Source organism: Chironomus tepperi, unplaced genomic scaffold (assembly GCF_022539635.2).
Source record: "Chironomus tepperi strain 1889 unplaced genomic scaffold, CSIRO-AGI_Ctep_v1 contig_346, whole genome shotgun sequence".
Taxonomy (NCBI): Eukaryota; Metazoa; Arthropoda; class Insecta; order Diptera; family Chironomidae; genus Chironomus; species Chironomus tepperi.
This window is the reverse complement of record NW_027226468.1, coordinates 334,807-349,031: the sequence shown is the minus strand read 5'-3', so window position 1 is coordinate 349,031 and position 14,225 is coordinate 334,807. Positions and strand designations below refer to the sequence as shown.

The 14,225-nt window shown below is 33.7% G+C and overlaps 4 protein-coding genes across 4 annotated transcripts; 1 reads left to right on the top strand and 3 right to left on the bottom strand.

Moving 5' to 3' along the window:
• Positions 1 to 153: 153 nt before the first annotated feature.
• LOC139093878 (transmembrane protein 26) lies at positions 154 to 2,839 on the bottom strand. The gene is made up of 7 exons (XM_070644726.1): positions 2,591 to 2,839; positions 1,915 to 2,237; positions 1,713 to 1,858; positions 1,395 to 1,587; positions 1,248 to 1,341; positions 791 to 958; positions 154 to 582 (listed from the first exon to the last, which is right to left on the bottom strand). The coding sequence occupies exons 1-7, from the start codon at positions 2,782 to 2,784 to the stop codon at positions 447 to 449; spliced, it is 1,254 nt and encodes a 417-aa protein (XP_070500827.1). The 5' UTR covers positions 2,785 to 2,839; the 3' UTR covers positions 154 to 446.
• A 312-nt stretch (positions 2,840 to 3,151) lies between these two features.
• Syx18 (syntaxin 18) lies at positions 3,152 to 4,460 on the top strand. Its single transcript, XM_070644728.1, has 3 exons — positions 3,152 to 3,440; positions 3,502 to 4,131; positions 4,225 to 4,460. Exons 1-3 carry the CDS (start codon positions 3,216 to 3,218, stop codon positions 4,411 to 4,413), a joined length of 1,044 nt encoding a protein of 347 aa, XP_070500829.1. The 5' UTR covers positions 3,152 to 3,215; the 3' UTR covers positions 4,414 to 4,460.
• Positions 4,443 to 7,538, bottom strand: LOC139093877 (transketolase-like protein 2). Its single transcript, XM_070644725.1, is given in 3 exon segments — positions 4,443 to 5,318; positions 5,320 to 6,388; positions 7,334 to 7,538. Coding segments are annotated over 3 exon segments (1,875 nt in total). The 5' UTR covers positions 7,435 to 7,538; the 3' UTR covers positions 4,443 to 4,613.
• A 162-nt stretch (positions 7,539 to 7,700) lies between these two features.
• Ipo9 (Importin 9) lies at positions 7,701 to 11,194 on the bottom strand. Its single transcript, XM_070644816.1, has 5 exons — positions 11,032 to 11,194; positions 10,861 to 10,971; positions 8,624 to 10,807; positions 8,069 to 8,494; positions 7,701 to 8,011 (listed from the first exon to the last, which is right to left on the bottom strand). Exons 1-5 carry the CDS (start codon positions 11,135 to 11,137, stop codon positions 7,824 to 7,826), a joined length of 3,015 nt encoding a protein of 1,004 aa, XP_070500917.1. The 5' UTR covers positions 11,138 to 11,194; the 3' UTR covers positions 7,701 to 7,823.
• Positions 11,195 to 14,225: the final 3,031 nt, after the last annotated feature.

Here is a 14,225-nt window from a genome sequence, read left to right as displayed (position 1 = left end):
GCATCATGAGAAGGGCACCTGGTGATGACGAAGATGATGATGTCGAAAAGGATGAAAATAGGAAGGAAAATCGTATACAAGTTAGGGAAATTGATAATCGACCAGAAGCTGATCGTTACTAAAATGCTGAATTATGTTAAAAGTTATTGATTTATTGATTCAAAAAGGGTTGATACCCCAAAATAGCCATAATCATGGCTTAATTAGTTCCAAAAAGTTTTACACACAAATTTTTGCAGGCATTTAAGTCACTGGAATGTCCATGCAATCAAAATATTGTTTTTATGTCCAATTTTACGCACACATCACAATTTACTCACAGTTGAAAAGATGTCAAGTACCATGGATGTGATGCTGCATAATTCAAAGAAAATTTTAAGAGCACAATAAAGTCACGTTTGAGGCAAACAGATACAAATACTTGTTGCCATTTAAAAATGTCCATGTTAGTCTGAAGAACTGGAACTTGATGATGAGGATCGCTTTTTCTTTGACTTCTTCTTTTGGGAACGTTCACTTGCTGAGTCACTTTCTGACTCAGTTTCTTCCACAATTTTGTCCTTCTTTGAATGACGTTTTGATCTGTAAAGAGGTGATAATATTGATTACTGCACAGACCTAACTTTTTGCTGGTTATTTCATGGGGAAAAATCAAAATAACCAAAAGATCCAGTAACAAAAAACTTCCGATTTACTTGCTGAAAACCAACTTTAAGATCACTTTTGGTTACTAATGGACCTTTACCGATCAATTCCCATCTTTGTTAGCCCTAAACATATTAAACCGTACCTTGTTTCCTCTTCTTCCTTTGAACTTTCTCGACTTCTTCGTTTCTTGGGTTTCTCACTGTCTTCGTCATCCTTTCGAGATTTTCTCTTGTCTTTTTTGTCGCCTTTCCTCTTTTTGTCTTCATATGAAGATCCAGCTGTTCCATATCCTGTATCCTTTCGTTTACTTCTGTGAATGAACAAAATGAGATAAAGGTTTTAGATTAGCTTGTTGGGTAGGACTATTAAAAAACCAATTTACTTCTTCTTGTCTTTCCGTTTATCGTCACTGTCGTCGCTATCATCATACTTCCTATAAAATTAATTGAAATTAGTTCCAATAAAGCTTTTCTGGATGTCAAACAAACCTTTTCTTTGATTTACTGGATTTTTCATTTGCAATTGTATAAATCTCATCAGAATTACGTCTCTTGCTCTTACTTCCTTTTGATGACTTTGTGTATCTTTCATTTTGATACTTTATTTTCTTTTTCATTGCCACACTCTTCTTTGTCTCACTAAAGACTACATACAGGCGATACAGTTGCAGTAGAATCACCAATGTATTTTTGCCTAGAATGATCAACATTATTAGGATTGTATAGCATAGAAAAGTCGATACATACACGTAAAGAAGACATTCATATAGCTGATTATCTTGTAATGGATGATGATCAAAAGTCGAAAAGTAAGGAAAGGCGCATCTTGCAAAATTATATTCAATGCTATTCCCCAAATATCAATTGAACAGCAACAATCAGAGCAACAGGTATTCGACTCTTCATCCACAGCATCATGACTTGATGCACCTCGTGGTTTCTATAAAAATATGTGTTTGATGGTTAACGTTTTTTTGACAATTTGAATTTAGTAACCATTTTGTTGCATAAAATTCAAATTTAATTTGTCAGTTGGAGTAAAATCTTTGGAGAAAGCATACTTACACGTGCTCTTGTCGCTGTGAGGACTATAGTAAATTGAAGTAAAGACCATGACCAAATTGAAAGTGTCAAAAATACCAAAATTTGCTCGTCAGCAATTTTATTATCCTTAAATGAGTCGAAAAATTCAATGATATCTGCTGCTGTACCTGAAATTTCAATCCAAATGAAAATTACATCCTTTAATTGATACTTTATAGCTTACCGATATACACAAGCAACAGCTGACTCAATTGATCACGTGTTAAATCTCCTTTCGGAAGTAACCATCTGCCAATTATCAAAATAAGCATCAAAAATTGCTCAATTAACATGACCCATGTCTCTGCATCCACATTAAGTTCGGGAAGCTTTATATTGACTCCCAATAATTTATCAAGTTCCTTGAGGTCGGCAGCCGCTGCTGCAAGACTAAATGCCGCTGCTGTATCTTCCTGAATCTTGTGCCTTTTCTCAACTTTATCCAATTCTAGTAGCCATATTGCTGGAACTACAGAGCTCAAGTATAAGAAAACTGAAGGACAGAACCTGTATGGAATTGGATATAAAATATGTTAAAGCATGTCTGTTGATATCAAATGAAATGTGTGAATGATGATGCACAATTTTTGAGGATTCGATGATTTTATGTTTTACTTGCTACTTCCGTTCGACTGAAAATGTTTATTTAAAGCTTTAGAATATTCTTGACTTTAAATGAGCCTTCAAGTTCATCCAGAACTAATCGATATGATTGGAAAAATTTGGTATTTTTATGCTGCTTAAAGTGCTCCTGGATCTATTTTTTTAGCTGTTAGACGTCATTTATGAATGACACACAGCACCCACAAACATCAAATGCTTAAATCCCCAAATTCTCACTGTCCATAGCCACAACTTACCATCTCCATTCCTGATTCTTTTTAATTGCCAAAGTGAAAATTCCTTCCAGTGCCAACAATCCAATTGGTGTACTAAGAGTCCAATAAATTGGATTTTTCTTGTACTGTGTCACTTGCCATATTGCAATTGCACCATGTGCACCAAAGATTATCCTTGTAAAAATAGCTTTTATTGTGGCTATAAACTTTGCCATAATTTTCACAATTTTCCACTAAATGGCATCAAAGTAAAATTTTAATCTACATAGTTTGAAGGTTGTCAATCGACTGTTAACAAGGATATGTTCACACAATAAATATTTGGGTGTTTTTTGATGACATTATGCATAATCATCCTTACTATCATTTTTATAATGTAAAATGATACCTGAAATGGTGTGCAAAACCGGAAGTCCTTAAGCATAACAATCGTGATTGTGCAAAAGTCACACTCCAATACAATAAAACGTTTCGCTAAGTGCTGTTTTGATATCAAGGAAGAATAGCAACATAAAAAATTCATGCTCTTGCGCCAACGTATTTTTATAAAAATTTCAAAATGTGTAACGGTCGTCAAAAATTTGAAAAAATTCGTCTTGTTGTCATTTTTTTGTGCTTTCATAAATTTTAAAAAATACTTTAATTAATGGATATAACACCGCTTTTTAAGGCTTGTATCAAGACGGTGAAGCTTCAAAACAAGTCACTGCCAGTTCCAGATAAAAATAGGATATTGAAAACTACTCAAAAAGATGATCTTAGTAAAAAGACAAAAGAAATTAAATTTCAAATAACACAATTAAAGAATTTCTTAGTGGAGAATCGAGCTGCTTATATACAATTTGCGTGTCACTTGAAGCGATCTGCTCAGGTTGGTAATCTTGACTTAATATCATAAAAGTATTCCTATATAATCCAGTAATGTATTTTAGATGACAAATGAAGAACGAGATTTGATTGACCGAGAAGCTGAAAAAATAATTACAATATGTACGCAATTTATCTGTGAGCTTAAGCTGGATTATGGTGCAAAACAGATGACTAAACAGCAGAAACAGCATGTTGAAGCTGTCTTTGAGCTGCTAGCAAATTACTTAAAAGCTGTGTACTGCATATTTAATGATCAGAAGAATTATAGGATACGACGGGATCTTGAAACTTATAAATTTCTAAAGCTAGATTCTGAGAGACGACGTGATGAGCTGGATATGAGTAAAGTGGAATATAAAGAAGACATGTTAAGTGATAAAGAAGACGAGCCACTTATACCAAAAGATGACGAAGAGGAAGTCAAAGCAGTCAAGAGAAAACCTGAATCATCTCCAAGAAAGGCAATCGAATCTGAAATGACAACAAGTATCCAGTCAATTGAGGATGATGCAAATACTAGTAATCAGCAACAAAATGACGAAACATTTGGTCTCAGTGCTGAAGATCTTCAAATGTTGGAGATAGAGAATAAGCAACTCATAAGTGAGTTTAAAGGTCTTACCGAGGAAGTGCAACAAATTGAGCGACACGTACATGATATTGCGAAATTGCAGGAACTCTTTACTGAAAAGGTAAATTAATGAAAGATTAATCCTGGATTTATTTTTAATCCAAAGGATTTAAATCTTACTTGACATGATTATTAATGCATACATTTATTGCAGGTTGTAAGTCAAGCTACGGATATAGATAGAATTTCAAATACAGTTGTTGGTGCTACAGAGAATGTTCGTGAGGCAAACGAGCAAATTAGAGAAGCTATTCAAAGAAATGCCGGCTTGAGGGTTTACGTACTATTCTTTCTTTTAGTGATGTCCTTTTCCTTGTTATTTTTAGATTGGTATAATGACTGAAACTATTTAATTGAATTAAAAGATGTGCATTTTCTATTACAGTGAAAGCTTTGTGACTTTTATTTTCTTATCATTTTTTTTGATTGCCAGATTAATAATGTATAGCTTAAAAATTTCAGGGAATGAAACAATTATTTTGGGAATGTCCAATTAAAAAAATGCCTTTTTTTTGTAAAATCGTAAAAAAAATGGAAATGAATTTATAATTTCATGATATCTTGTGCAGCAGCAACGATATGACGTGAACTGATTCCAAACATGTCAATCAAAACAGTTGGTGGACCTGAACGTGGAACTTCTGGAACAAACAAGTGCTTGACAACAATATTTCTTTGATCAGCAACAGCTGACATAACAGCCTCTCCTAAACCACCTTCACGATAATGATCTTCAGCAACAACAATTCTGCCGCCGCATTCCTTAGCATTGGCAATGATTCCATCACGATCTAAAGGCTTAACAGTGAATGGATCTAAGACACGAGCATGGATTCCAAGTCCTTCCAATTCCTTTGCTGCCTTTAATCCTTCATATAAAGTAACACATGAACCAATAATCAAAAGTTGATCATTTGCTGAGTGCTTAACGACCTTTGCCTTTCCAATAACGAATTTCTCGTCATTAGCGTAAATAACTTCTGTGTTTGGTCTTGAAGTACGGATGTAACAAACTCCCTTAGTATTTGCGGCAATTTCAACAGCACGTTCGGTACTGACGGCATCACTTGGATAGAAAACTGTTGATCCAGGAATTGATCTGAATAAGGCAATATCTTCAAGACCCATTTGACTTGGACCGTCTTCACCAATGCTTACACCACAATGTGATCCACAGAAGTTAACATTTGTTTGACTGATGGCGCCCATTCTGATTTGATCGAAAGCACGTGTAAAGAATGTTGCGAAAGGTTGACACAAAAGCGACTGTACGATCACGGCAAGCAGCTCCAATAGCAACACCAACGAGATTCTGTTCAGCAATAAAGCATTCAATGTATCGTTCTGGATAGACTTTCTTTAATTTTTCAGAGAATGTTGAGTTCTTTGTATCACCGTCAAGGGCAATAACACGATCATTTGTAGCTGCAATTTTTGCCAAAGCGGTTCCATAAGCCAAACGTGTAGCAACTTGTTCACCTAATTTATATCCTGGTGCAGATGATAATGTGATATTTGAGAGTGAAACTTCTGGTGCTGAATCTAATGGAGATGATGCTGAAAGATTCAATGATCCTTTATTCTTAATCAAACTGCTCAAATATTCAATGACTTCAGTTCCATTGTCACCAAGAGGCTTTCCATGCCAATTTTCGAGATCTTCAATATTTGGGAAGAATTTGCCTTTGAATGTCTTAGCAATAATGGCTGTTGGACGTCCTTTTGTCTGTTCAGCTTCAAAGAATGCACGACATAATTCCTCAATATCATGTCCATCAACAACAATTGCATTAAAGCCGAAAGCATCTAAACGCTTGCGATAGACTTCCATTGAGTGCTGTAAACTTGTTGGTTCTGATTGTCCCAAACGATTGACATCAAAGATGACACACAAATTGTCCAATTTGTAATGTCCAGCAAAGTGTAAAGATTCCCAAATGGAACCTTCGGCAGATTCTCCATCGCCAACAACAACATAAGTTCTATAGCTTGCCTTGTCGTAGTTCTTTCCGACATAAGCCATACCGGCACCAATTGATAATCCCTGTCCCAAAGAGCCAGTTCCAACATCAATAAAGTTCAATCTTGGTGTTGGATGTCCCTCCAAATCGGAATCGATTTTACGTAAGTTTTGCAAATCGCTAACTGGGAAGAGACCGGCTTCAGCCCATGCTGCATATAAAATTGGTGCTGCGTGTCCCTTTGACAATACAAATCTATCAGCTGATGCATCACGTGGAGCTGACAACTTGTAACGCATCGTATTGAAAAACAATACGGAAAGTACTTCTGCAATTGAAGCACATGACGTGGGATGTCTGTAAAATAATAATATATTAATGATCAATTCTCCTTACTCAACAAATAAATTTAAAAAGTAACTTGTAAATGACGAAAGCTAAAAGCTACAAGGACAAAGAATGGAGATAATGTGCTTAAATCTAATAAGATTCCGTTCTTAAATGTTTGTATGTAGCACACACTATAAATCCACTCAAGGTCATGTAAAACGTCAATTCGAAAGGTTCAGTATGAAGGTCACGAAAGGTCAAGTCTATGCTTAGTTTGTTGCATTCATAATCTACAAGCCGCAACATTGTCGGCGATAAGTGGTTAATAACTTTTATTAATAATAACATGTGAAGTCATTATCGTAAGATGAGAAACTTTTCCCCAAAAAAAAGCACTCGAATGATCTAGTCGTCATTAACTATTTGTTTAAGATAGTAACTGGATGTTAATTACAGAGAATTGACGGTAAAATGCACCGTTATGTATGATCAGCATAAAATTGCGATTTTTATGCTTCAGAAACATGAGAATCATAAGAAAATATCCACTTAGAGATAATATGGACATAAGTATAGGTATGGCAAATAAATAATTGAGGTAAACAAATACTTAATGCAATACAATGCGGTGACGAAAATGAGTGCCATCGAATTTGCATTATTTAAGGTTAGTTTAAAATGTAAATTGTTCATTAATATTTAATTCCATTATATATACGTAACTAAACCATGTCTACTTCTTATCAATTTCATTGTTTTATAAATTATTGCAAAAAATATTGTCTTCCTATCTGATTTCAACTTGATCATCAATTTTTCAGTGAAAGATCCAGTAAGTTTATTTATGTCTTATGCTTTTTATGCATTAAAAAGTCATTGACATACGCAACATAATCAGTATTCATCACTTACAAGATAGTTGTCAGAATTAAATCAAAAAACCGGTTCCAATAATGATAAGACAGTACATACCCTGATTTCGATGCTTGAGTTGATGTTATTGAGTGGATACGTAAGCGATGAGCAATATCTCTCAATTCCTGTATTTTTGCAGCTTCTGGCTTACGGTACATGATGAAAATTTGTTTGTCAAAAAACACACTAAAATATGCAAACAGAAATGAAGAACCTCACACTTTGACGTCTCGTACACGAATAAACATTTAATCGAGTTTTCGGAACAAGACCGATTTACTCGACGCAATTTATCGGTCGACGATTTGAATTTTTAGAAATCGTTGATATGATATTTCGTTTCTATAGATTTATTGCGGTCGCGGACGATTAGCATCCGCGGAGATATAGTCTGTAAAGTAATTATAGGCAGTAAGGAACAAAATTCACAGTAATATAAAACAGATATTGATTTATTTAATAACTTTTTCAAAATAACAAAGATAATATTTTTTATCCGACACTTTTAATTCCTTTTCGGCTAAGGAAGTAACATCGATAAATTAATTTAGTTACACAGGTTCAAGTTCTGGAGAAGCTTTTGCTCGGGTCCGGTCAGTTGCTCAACAAAAGCAGTGAAAATATCATTTCGACTAAAGTTCGTAAGGAAGTTTGAAAGTGAGACTTCGGTGTCTTCTTGAAATATTGGATCGAGCATCAAATCTTGCAGCAACTGATCATCTTCTGTTGTCTCTTCTGGAAGTCAAATTGATGTTAATTTAAATTAATTAAATAATAAAATTTAAAGCTCACCATCATCAAACAACATAAATGCATTCAAGTTCTTGCCAGTTCCATCTTCCAAATAATTATTTTCAGTATCGCTATCGTCGTCATCGTCACTTTGTGTCGTGTTATTTAATGCATGCTTAACTTCTCGCAAATTTGTAAGTTCATTAATTAATAATTTAAAGATTTTGACCATAATAGGAACTGTGATGATTTGTTGAGTATTTACTGCTTGTGATCTCGTACGGATTTTGTTAGTAACTGATGGAACTTCCACAACATCTTTTATCATTACATTAACTAGACGTTGATCTTGTGTATTAATTCCGTACTCGAATATTTTGCATAATGCCATGACACTGACTTTTCTCTCATAAGTTCCATAGAATAAGTGTTGACGAGTTAGCCAGTTTGAAAATACAAAGTTCATAGCTGGTTCTCCGGAAGGTCCTAAATAATTGGATTAAATTTTTAACGGTTATTAGAAATTTAAATATTCAACGGATTTTGAAAATTCAAAAATTTTACACAATTTTTTGAATTCAAAATGACCGTTAAAAAGATAACTGATTTTCTTACCTGGAATTGAACTTAAAAAGTTCATGACAGCATCGATTTGAATAAGGAACAAGTGTGCAAAAATCATAATTAAGGACATGATGACATGCAAACTTTCAACAAGTTGCATTTTGCTTAATGCTGCCTTCAAAAGTAAATCAATTTTCTCTCCTAAAAAGTTTCCGGCTTTTGTGATGAGCGTAATGACTAGTCGTCCAACAAAAGTTGCTGACGATTCAGTTGATGTTGGATTAAGCAAGACCGTCAGTACATCAAGAATTGAGGATAATCCTTTTCCGCCTTGGAACGTACAAACTTGCTCTGCAGCAACATATAGGAATGCTCTAAGGCACTCGCCGCCTGATTGCAATACTGAATGATCTTCTGATCGTAAAATGGCATTAACAGCTGCTGGAAAAGCTTGCTCAATTAATTGAGCACTTAAAGGTGCTTTTGAATATTTAACAATAGTTTCCAGTACGTCCAAAGCTATATCCTGCATCGGTGCATTTACTTGCTCTCCTTGTAGATCTAAAATTTTAATTAATGTTGGCACAACTTTTTCCTGTAAAGGAATTAAGCAGTATGGATTTTGTGACCATATTTTGAGGATATCCAAGACATGTTCAAGTATAAAGCGATCATCGTGATATTTCAGGAATAAAGCTTGAATCAATGGAATGACACGTGGAGCTGTTGATGCTGTAAAATTGGAATCAAATGCCAGCAATTCGCTTAAAGCTTCCAGACTCAATCCCATCAATGTGCTTTGGGATATTGGAATTATCTGTAAAACTCCGTCCAGGAAGTTGCCTAATTTGCTGACAATAAATTCCTTTCGTTCCGGACTTGTTTCCTTCAAATTAGTACAAAACTCATAAGTTGCACGAACAGCATAAACTTTGAGTGTCAGTGGCTTATCATTTTCAAAGCAAGCAAGTGTGGTGTTGACTGCATCATGTAAATGAATTATTCCAGGTTCTGTGGCTATAAACTTCGATATTGTGAATAAGCACCGGCCAAGTAAAAATGGTGAATCATAGCAGCCCATTAATCCTTTCAAGTAATTCAAATATTCCATCAAATTAAATTGCTCTAAACATGCAAGAATCAGTTCCTTAAATTCTGTATTTCCAAAAGCAAGCATTGCTGCTTCATGAGGCTTCCACCAGGAAGGTCTTCCACTATTTCGTTCTACATCCGATACAGTCAAGTGCTTTCTAATGGCATCAGTCAGTGCAGCTGCAAAATCTTTCTCAAATTCCTCACCAAGCCTCATAAGGATATCCTTTCCGGATGATCGGATGGAATAATCAACACCTGAATTATCTTCATCTTCAATGAACTGTTCAACATCTTCTGACCATAACAAAATTTGTTCCTCAGTTATTTGCATGTAAAGAATCAGGACATAGACAAGATCATTGATAACATTCTTGATTGTTCCTTTAAACTTCTTATTTTCAACAATCGAGTGAATCAACTCAAAAACTTGTAGGATCATTTTAATGAAATTATTTTTTTCGTCCTCATCGCCGCCAAAAGCATCAGCTTCACTTTCATTAACGATTGACTTGATGTAAATGTCAGCCATTTGTGTAAGAAGTGACCAAATTGATGGCAATAAGTTCTGCATGTAAGGCTGAATGTATTTTGGCATTTCGGATATCATGTAAGTGAATATTTTTAAGCTTTCTGTTTTAAGTTGGAAGTTACTGCTGTTGCTGTTTGGACTTAATAATCCACCCATAAGTTTTTCTAAGAAAGCTGGTAGAATTGGAGTGAAAATTGTGTTTTGTTCCTTTGGATCGATATGCATGTTAGCGCATTTCAGAATGGAATTTAAAATCTCGACAGCGGATGTCCTTGTTTTGAGTGTAAATTGTGCTTCCGAGTCATAAATTCGATAGATTTCGGATAAGATTATTGGACCAACTGTCTTGACTCGTTCCTCTAATTCGTATGTAAATTCCACAAGAACTTGCATTGCTCCATGAACAGAATCTTCGTTTCCAGCGAGACATGCTACAATTATGTCGAATAATTCAATCCAGTCATCAACACTTGCAATAGCACTAATTGTGTAGGCGACGGTATTACGAAGTTTCGAATTAGTACAATATAATCCTTTTGGAAGAATAGCTTTGATTGCTTGTTTCACATTATCACTTGCCACAAGTTGTGTCTGATCATCATTGTCTGGATCTAAATTAAATGTGTTAATTGATTAAGTAAATAATCAATTTTGATGATTTTACCTGGACTCCAATGATCATCGACATATTTTTTCAATAGCACTGATGCTAATTGTCGTAATCCAGGATCAAGATTTTCATCCAGTATGATTTCAGTCAAATAAATTCCATAGTCTTAAAATAAACAAAGAAAATTGAAAAATAATTTTTCACAAGTTCACATGGTCAACATACTTTCAGTAAATTTAAGGTGATTCAAGCGCTCCTCGTTCTTTTGGCCAGGTTCCTTAAGGATTATATTTAATTCGTCAAAGATTGCTTGCTTTATTGCGTCGTTCATTTTGATAATTCCCTTTTAAAAACGATTTAATTAAATATTGTGCAAAAAAGCCGGGAACTAAATGTAGAACTAATTTTTTTTGGTAGATCTCTTTTTCTTGTAGATCAAAAATTCAAATTTTTTGTTAACGTATTTTTATCAGTTTGGTTCAAATGTTAATTTTGTAAGCAATTAATTAATAGATTTAAAGGATTTATTGATGTGAATGATTCAATAGCTTTCGATTATTAAGAAAGTCTCGTAATAAGCGTTTAAAATATTTTTCATCTGCCACGCTGTTGAAACTGGGATTTTTTTGAATTTCTATTGAATAACGGACTTTTGAATCTGGATGTTCTGGATATTATGCTGGATGCTTTAAATATTGTTCAGGATGTTTTCGATGCTCTAGATCTTTTTGTGGATCCTGTTTGTCTTATTACTGGATGTTCTGGATCTTATTTTTATCACAAAATTTGATGAAAAGTGGTTATTGTCAAAATAAAAGCTATAGAATAAGAAGGATTAAGTGAGGCTCGTGCGATTCTGACTAATGGCAAAAAAGATGCATTGTGTAAATGTCTAGACAGTAATCTCACGAATGACTGTCTTTTTTTGTTATAACAAATATCTTTGTTTCTTTTTCATCATTTTGTGGACGTTTTACAAGCTCATATCATGGTAAATACATATCATTGAGCTGTATTCTAACACAAGATTATTACAATGACAAGCAGGTATGTCCTGAAAGTCTCAAATTTGTAAAAACAATAAAATTTAATTTTGTAAACAAAGATTTGAGCTTTTGAATTTTGAGCTTTTTTGAAAGCTCATTTAACGGATAAAATTATCCTCTTTAACGAACAACAGCAGTTGAATGCTTATTATCTATCAATTTGTATCAGATAATCGCTTCATCACAAAATTCTCAGAATCAATAACATTACCATCAACACAAAACCTCTTAAAGACTCTACAACACCCAACAACATAATAAAAAGCTTTAACTAAGTGTGTCAAACAATTGAATGATGGAAGATTATACACTATTTTTCCACACTTCTTATTGATGACATTGAATAGATGGAAAAACCCGATGTAGAGATTAATGCTGTAATTCACAACGAGGCATTAAATCAAGCTTCTAACTGTTCAGAACCGAGATGAAATCTGCTTAGTGGTATCCTTAATGGTAAACGATATTTTTTAAGCTGCTTCAATTCGTTCCATAGAATATTGACGCACTCATAAAGACGAAGAAGGAAATAAAACTTACTTCCGTTCTTTAGATGGGTGAAATGTGAAATAAATATATTGTACAATAAGTATCGTACAGTTCAGTTGATTAATTTCCATCTTCTTCTTTATTGCCTAAGATACTTTCGTTTTCCTCACTTCTACTTTAACAACCACTGCACGATTTTCCCATATGCTGTGATAAAAAATAATATAAAGATGAAAAAGATGATGATGAAGAAGGGAAATAAACTAGTTGCGATAAAAAAAGGAAGAATGAATGCCGAACAAGTTTGAATACGACGTGTAATTGGGAAATGATGATGACGATAATCTTGAAAATTGAGAAGTAGATAATAATAGAACAGATTCATTTTACCACACATTTATGAGGATGGAAAAAGTTTTTTTTACGCTAAGAATTATTGCTTCATGTTTGTAGGCATTAAATTTATGTGTGGTGTCATTTTGTCATTTTAGAGATGATTTTTATCAACTATGAAATGAAGCCTTTCGGATGTGAAGCTTGGGAATGTTCAGTTAAGATCATTATATTGGATTCTGTTGTAACGTTCATTTGAGATTTGAATAATATTTATTATGCATAGTTGAAAACCCCTTTCATGCAAAAATTCAGTCTGTTTTTGAACTTCGAAGAATAAACATTTCTTTTAAATAAATCTTGAATGTAAAGTGTTGAATTTCTAAACATTTTAAAGCTCAAAAAATGTTAAATACATAACTTTAAACTATAAAGCAACAAAAGATCGAAGACATGATGAGCAATTAAGTTCAGGAACGCTAAAATTTGAAAAACAACAAATTCTCACAAAGATGGTTAACAATTTGAATTTTAAGTTTTTTTAAAAGTTCTCTTAACTGACAAAATCCTTCTCAAGAGATGCAGTTGCTGGGTTAGAAACTTCCTCAATTTCACCTCAATACATTTTTACGGAGCACATCCAGATGCGTTTTATTCAAATATAATCCTCACATCACGAACATAACAACTAGCTTCTTTTATTACTAAGCCTCTATACATCGCATTGAGAACTAGTGATGAGATTATTACAAAAATGAAGGTATAACTAGTATGAATGTAAATTTTCTCATAAAAGAACTAAAACTTTTATTCGCTTTTATAACAAATTCGAGACAATATATCATTAGTGAGAAAGTGTCTCTCGAATGGAATTGTTGCATTTCCTACATATTTTATTTTTTCAAAAAGCCTTTAACTTTTCCATAGAAACACACATGTAGCTACATGAGGATTTTCTGCATTCATCGTTTTAGCGCATTTTTGAAGAAATGTAGCTTAATAATGCACTTTGTTGGATCGTAGACTAACTGACGTCACTAGACATTGTACAGAGCTATGGTTTGTTTTAATAATTCAGTTCTATCGAGTTATTTGACCGCCGGACATTCAAAAGTTTCAAATCAACGCATAAATACTATAATTAACAATTTTTCATTTTGGACAACAAAAACACGTCAACCAAAACAGTGCTTTTACAGTGTTTTCTCAATGTTTTTTGTTTAAATGTTTTACAATGTTTTGCAGTGTTTTTACAGTGTTTGCCGAAAAAAGTTTGAATTTGTTGTAACCGTTAAAATGTTTGAATTTGAAAAAACCGTTAAATGATGAAACTATTATTCACAACTTCATTGTAAAGTGACTTGAATTCTACTGGATCTTGTATTTAGGTCGAGTAAATTACTTGAATCATACTGGATATTTTTTTTGTTGCTTGAGGAAGTGACTTTGGGCTTACTGAATCTTGCTTTGTAAGATGGCAAAGTGACTTGGATCTTTACTGGATCTTGTTTTTTTAGGTCGAGTAAGTGATTTGAATCTTACTGAATTTTC

What these genes read in the sequence shown, in the direction of transcription:
- LOC139093878 (XM_070644726.1), bottom strand. Translation starts at nt 2,784, where the DNA reads ATGGCAAAGTTTATAGCCACAATAAAAGCTATTTTTACAAGGATAATC. An exon ending in AAGAATCAGGAATGGAGATG is followed by an intron (nt 2,238 to 2,590) that starts GTAAGTTGTGGC and finishes AATTCCATACAG; the next exon opens with GTTCTGTCCTTCAGTTTTCT. An exon ending in TCACAGCGACAAGAGCACGT is followed by an intron (nt 1,588 to 1,712) that starts GTAAGTATGCTT and finishes ATATTTTTATAG; the next exon opens with AAACCACGAGGTGCATCAAG.
- Syx18 (XM_070644728.1), top strand. Translation starts at nt 3,216, where the DNA reads ATGGATATAACACCGCTTTTTAAGGCTTGTATCAAGACGGTGAAGCTT. An exon ending in ACTTGAAGCGATCTGCTCAG is followed by an intron (nt 3,441 to 3,501) that starts GTTGGTAATCTT and finishes AATGTATTTTAG; the next exon opens with ATGACAAATGAAGAACGAGA. An exon ending in AGGAACTCTTTACTGAAAAG is followed by an intron (nt 4,132 to 4,224) that starts GTAAATTAATGA and finishes CATTTATTGCAG; the next exon opens with GTTGTAAGTCAAGCTACGGA.
- Ipo9 (XM_070644816.1), bottom strand. Translation starts at nt 11,137, where the DNA reads ATGAACGACGCAATAAAGCAAGCAATCTTTGACGAATTAAATATAATC. An exon ending in CTTTTTAAGTTCAATTCCAG is followed by an intron (nt 8,495 to 8,623) that starts GTAAGAAAATCA and finishes CCAATTATTTAG; the next exon opens with GACCTTCCGGAGAACCAGCT. An exon ending in ATTTATGTTGTTTGATGATG is followed by an intron (nt 8,012 to 8,068) that starts GTGAGCTTTAAA and finishes TTTGACTTCCAG; the next exon opens with AAGAGACAACAGAAGATGAT.